The sequence below is a fragment of the Grammomys surdaster genome, unplaced genomic scaffold, assembly GCF_004785775.1.
Source record: "Grammomys surdaster isolate TR1022 unplaced genomic scaffold, NIH_TR_1.0 125793, whole genome shotgun sequence".
Lineage (NCBI taxonomy): Eukaryota > Metazoa > Chordata > Mammalia > Rodentia > Muridae > Grammomys > Grammomys surdaster.
In genome coordinates, this window is record NW_021620624.1 from 276517 (window position 1) to 282581 (window position 6065).

The following is a 6065-nucleotide window of genomic DNA, read 5'->3' on the forward strand; positions in this document are numbered from 1 at the left end:
AGAGAGGGAGAGGGAGAGGGAGAGGGAGAGGGAGAGGGAGAGGGAGAGGGAGAAAGCGAGAGAGAGAGAAAGAGAGAGAGAGAGAAAAGAGAGAGAGGGAGGGAGGGAGGGAAGGAGGGAGGGAGGAAGGGGAGGAAGGGAGGGAGAGAGAGAGAGAGACTAGGACAGGGGACAACTTCCTAGAATGCCCCTGCATTTCCCATTCTCTTTTCTCCTCAGATAGCACTCTGTCACCTGCAGTTTCTGCTCCCATTGTGACTAGCCTCCTGGACCAGACCTGACTCTGTTAACTTCCCTTCTGGTGATCTTGGGTTTTAGAATCACCACTGCTCCATTTTCCTGTATTCTTTTAAGAGCAGTTAATAGAGTAATCATGTCATTTTTCAAGAATATTTTTATATGCACTAATCTTGTGTTTCTTTTTGATCACTGAAATCCTGCGAGTGTCTCAGTGAGCTTCACATCCAAATCTACTCCGGTTGTCTGAAGGTGAATCAATAGGTGCAAAATGAGGAGTTGCTATCATCTGGGCTGCGGTGGCCTGAGCATCATTTGGGACCATGAAATTCTAAATTCAAATGGTTAACCCCCAGCCTTGATGAAGCCGCTGAAAGTCTCCATAGAAATAGAATTTATAAGTTGAAATAGAATTATTATGATTTTCTGTATTATTTTCTTTTAAAGAACATGATACATAGAGCCCATATGGGACTATGATCAGGTATTTACATGATAACTTGCAAATATTATAACATATTCACACATTATTTGGGAGAGGGATAGCCTAGGAGGGATTTAGAATAGAAGTATTAAATCATACACTTTTTTGCGTGTCATTTTTTCTATCTCCTTTGCAATTTGTACAGGAACACTTTGATGGTGGACCACATCATCCTAGTAAAGAAATACAATCATGTTAAGTTGTGCATTCAATTAAGCAAGCAAATTAAATGAGAGAAAAATTAAGTTTTGTAGAATTCTTACCATCTACCCTATATACTTTATTTCCTCCAATATTCACACTGGTCTTATAAGGTCATTATCGTTGTTACTATCTCAAAAAGCAGATGACAGAGTAGGACAGCTACAGGCACCCCTCTGAGATCCCCTCTTCCCTGGTGTGGGGAGAGGTGAAGGAAGTATGAAGCAGCTGTGGCCAGGGGCTAGCTGACGTAATGAGATAGTACCGAATGCTCTTTGGCTCAGGAGAACAGCCTCTGTGGTTCAGTTAAAGATCTAGGGTTCTTTCTGGTGCGAGGCTGAGACTAGAGCTATACAGCAGAAACAGTATCTGGCCCATCTTCCTCCTTAACTCTCTCCTGCCCTGCTGTGAGCCACATAGATTTCTCCCACATCGAGGGCCTTAGATACTGCTTCCAGGGAGCCCAGACTCAGACTGTGAAAGGAGATATGAAAAACAAAAACAAACAACAACAACAAAACCCAAATCACATGGCCTACAGTTGCACAGCTTATACGTGCAGGGCCAAGGTTGGAAGCTAAACCAGTGGACCTTCATGATCTGCAATTTGTATGCATTAGTGGAAAGTTCACTGTAGGCCTTGCATTCAGGGCAATGAAAGAGATCCTTCTTAGGTGCTCAGAAGATTTTGAGCTCTGGAATCACACTTGAGTATCAGAGCTAAACACCACACTGCACTGACAGGGTGGTGTGCTTCTCTGTAGGATCTTGCTCAATCCTGGAGCAGATGCAGGCTTTACTGGGCTGAAACTTGGCAATTTGGAAGCCCCTCTTCAAGTAAAAAGTTACAACTGCTAGCTTAGGTACAAGCCCTTGGAAGAGATTCCTAGATGTGATGCACCTGAAGCTGAAACTCCCTAGGTTCTTGGCAAAGGAATCTCTTCTTAGTTCCTATATCCCCAGATGAGATGGGTCTGTGGTAATTGACTGCTTTAAGATCTTAGGGGAAAAGATCAGAGCCAATCATACGTATTTTCTAGGCCAATGAGTTTTGAGAGTTGTTCTTTAAGTAACTCTAGTTCTTTACATTGTTTTGAGAATTATTATACATTTTTCAAAATAAAATTAATTGCAATTCATTACTTCCTAAAACATTATTATAGGCTCCTAGTCAGTTTTACAGTGAAAGGGAGTGTGGAATCAAGCAGACAAGTATAAGGCAATACAGACACAAGAGGGTTGAGCATTCTGTTCCTTTAAGGAATCGTGTGTGTCTGTGACCCTTACTGCAAATGTTGGAGACCCATTTGCCAAGTCTAGGCCTGAAAATTAGGACAGTATTAGTGACTCTTCTGCTCAAACAGCCTCACGCCCTTTGCAGATTCCCAGAACTTAGGCTGCATTTGACAGAGTCCTTCATGATGTGCAGCCTTTGAGTCTGTGTGACAGCTATTCTGGTTACATGAAGTGGCCACTCTGCACCCCTGTGTTTTTGTATACATCTAGGCACAATGTTTAAACACTCACGTTGACAGCATACCTTCAGGCCAACCTGATATTCCAGCAGTTCCTCCAGTTCCTTCTGCTCCTTCACTAACTGCTTCTGCTTGACGACCACGTCTTCCCGCAGGTTTTTGATCTCCAGTCTCTTCTGTAGCACCTCTTTGCGCAGTTCTTCAGTGCTTTCTTTTAGGAGTTTCGTCTTCTTCTCTATTTCCTTTCAAAGTCATGAAAACAGCCGTTAGAGAGTCTAAGTGAATGCTCATCCACTTGAAAATAAAACTAAAGACGATCCCATTCACCATATTCATTGTACATGTTCAAAGACTGGTGATTCCCAGGATGTTAAGGGAAACTTATTATGCCTGAAACCTTCAGCCACAGCATGCCTGTTAACTAAGCATGTGACAGTTTTGAAGTACTTTTTGAAATTGAGTGCTTCATATTTTAAATGTTTTCTGTGTGAATCTTTATTTCATATTAAAAAGCAATGTGAAAATGTACATTCTGTTTCCTCGTAGCTTTGAGATTTGACAAAGTCAAATGCAAATAATCTGAATATCTGTCTTGTGGTTAGCCTGAGTCATATGTGGCAGCCAACCATGAGGAGGCTCGACTTTCCACGAAGTAGCACCCACATTTACTGACACTATATCTGCACATTCTCCTCTGTGTCCTCCATCAGACTCACAGGATACTTGGCTTCCTCTGCCTTATTATCTGGAGTGGGCTTGACTTACACATAAAAGCCTTCTTATACTCAGAAGGGCTAACTGCTAATAATGGCCAAGTGGATAGATTGACTAGCTTGCTCTGAGTTTTCTTTGAGATTCCCACCTACTGCTGGAAGAAGGTAAAATAAGTTACCTAAGGCTGTAACTAAAATTCAAATGCAAATTGCTCTTTCTCCCCTCTCATCTCCCCTCCCTCCTTCATCCCTCCCCCCTCTCTCCCCCCTTCCTCTCTCCCCCTCTCCCCCTCTCTTCCCCATCCCCCTCTTCCCCTTCTCTCCCTTCTCTCCCCATCCATCTCTTTCCCCCCTCCCCTTCCCCCTCTGTGTGTGTGTGTGTGTGTGTGTGTCTGTGTGTATGTGTGTCTGTGTCTGTGTCTGTGTCTGTGTCTGTGTCTGTGTCTTTGTGTGTATGCAGTTTTGGGTCCATGTAAGGTCTCAGCTATTGCTCCAATGCCACACCTGCCTGCCTTTTGCCATGAGAGCGTCTACTAACCTGTGTAACCATGAGCTCCAAATTATAGGCTTTTTTTTTTTAAATATGTTGCCTTGGTCATGGTGTGACAGTGATTCATTGTCTTTATGAACCAGGTCTGAGAAGCTCAGAAAGCTGAGTGCAGTAGCAACAGAAGAGATGTTCTTAAGTGCCAAGCACAGAAACTTATTTTCTTCTAGAAACAAAGATTCTGTGGGACTAAGCCCAGCCTAACACAGACGCCAGCACAGAGAGCCTATCCCATGCCTTGCTTGTACCTATGCACGATACATACATCTTCCATTTGGCATCTGCAGCAATTGTGGATTATTGGTGCTTCAAATGTTTCAGGGCGTGGTATTATTTTTAAAGGGGTTTTTGAGTACAGCTGCATTTAATAAACTCTAATACTTACTCCTGGCTTAGGTATCTTCTCATATTCCTTTAATATGATACTCTTTTCTTCCGTTAAGCTGCCAAAAGAAAATACCATGTTTGACAAAATGTACCAAAGAATAAGCTCTTTCTGTCCAGTGCCTTTCTGTTTTCTCTCTCAGCAGGATTCCCAGGCTTGTCTCCTCATGTCCTAGTGTCCTCTCTCCATGATGGCTCTGACTCTCATTGGCCCTTAGGTGCTTCCTCCTGCCCACACTGCAGCAGGAGCATAGGTACATACCTAATACGGCAGCTCTCTGGTCATGTTATTATAACTTTCCTGGACCACGGACATCCCTGTGGACTGGGACTCCTCCCAGGCAGGCTCTGGATCTTTTCCTCTCCACATGTTTCTGCCTCAAATTACTACTGGGGCTTTCCAAAGGCTCTGCCTTGCCTGCCTTCACCCTTGCCCCTGATAGTCAACCCTCCTTCAGTTCAATGATTTTTTAGCAACATAACCAAGATACCATCAATTTTCTGCTCAATAACATCTAGTCAAACCTGGACCAAATTGAAACTCTGCATCATCTGCCTCTCCAGTCTTGCTGCTTGGCACACTTCCCTCTGGCCAACTTGGTCTTCTTAAATCTGTGGGGACCTCAGGCTCTCTGGCCTGCCTGATGCCTCTGCCTGGCTTACTCTGGGCCATCCTATTAACACAGTACTAACAATCCCCACCAGGCTTGTTTGTCACTTCTGTGTAGTGCTCCTCGATGCCTGGTATTTTGTTGTGCGTTAGCTCTGTGGGGACAGAGACTTTGATCTGTTTACACTGTGCAGCCATTGCTAGAAGATAGTTGGCACTCAATAATTAGTAGCAGGAATAGAGTGGATGGCTGAGGTTGGTTTAATTCCTATTTTCATTCTTTGAAACATGCGATTTGTATACTAAATGAGGATAAAGAGGCACACAGAGAAGCAGAGCTGCATGGAGAATGACCCATTGCTTCATGTTATTTACATCTGAGTTGGGAAAGTACCATGGACATCATGAAGGGAAGACCCTGCAGATGTTCACAGCTGCAAAGAAGGGTCATCCCAAGAGCTCCCACATTTTATATGACATTTGTGTTCCTCAGGGATGGTGTTACAGAGAAGCACCGCCAAGAGAGAGAGAGAGCATTGGAGCAGAAGAGACTTAGCAGAGGCCCTTGGAGCATGGACACTCGAGGAAGGATGCGTTTCAGGTGGATGATACATGGGAGTACTTGAGATCAGTGCTTTTCAACATTGAGTCCATTCCAAATCATTAACAACCACGTATGAAATCATGAGAACAGTAGGCATGCTCATCTATACTTCTACCTCATGGCCATTCAGCCAAATTCAAACTCTGCTTTTAGCTCCTGTGACAAACACACTTTGTAACTGTCATATCCTTCCTCCTTCCTGAATTCATAGGAAGACAGCATTTTATAGTTTCCCTTGCATTTGGACTGGGGACAATGGAAGGTGATTGTCACCTGTCTTCTCAGCCACACTCAATGGAAATCATTTGGCAAGCACACAGGATGGGAGCTGTTCAACCTTCACTGGACTATGTCAGAATGCAGAAACACATTCCCCCACCCCCCTCTTTTAAGATAGGGCCACTCCCAATCAAAGAGCATACACGGGCTGGTCCAAAGCCCCTGGCACATATGTAGCAGAGGGCTGCCTTGTCTGGCCTCAGTGGGAGAGGATGCACCTAATCCTGTAGAGACTTGATGACTCTGGGTAGGGAGGGCACCCCCTCAGAGGTGAAGAGGAGGGGGGTGAGGGGAAGAACTCTACAAGTGAAGACCATGAGGGAGCAATAGTTGGGATGTAAATAAATAAAATAATTACATCATCATCATCATCATCATCATATTAAAGATAGGGCCTCTCTATAACTCTGGCTGTCCTGGAACTTGCTACACAGGCCAGACTGGCCTTGAATTCACAGATATCCATCTGCCTCTGCCTCCTGAGTCCTGGGATTAAAGGCACAGCCCATCACACCAGGTCAGAAACACACT

The 6065-nt window shown here is 44.2% G+C and overlaps 1 protein-coding gene across 2 annotated transcripts in view; it reads left to right on the plus strand.

The window, feature by feature from the left end:
* Window positions 1-5853, plus strand: part of LOC114640243 (gamma-secretase-activating protein) — a 119917-nt gene extending 114064 nt beyond the window's left edge. For both annotated transcript variants that reach the window (XM_028789186.1, XM_028789185.1), the window contains one exon: window positions 5145-5853. In XM_028789186.1, the coding sequence (XP_028645019.1) occupies window positions 5145-5260 (116 nt within the window). In that variant the 3' untranslated portion in view covers window positions 5261-5853. The remainder of the gene's footprint in view (window positions 1-5144) is intronic.
* The last annotated feature ends 212 nt before the right edge of the window (window positions 5854-6065 follow it).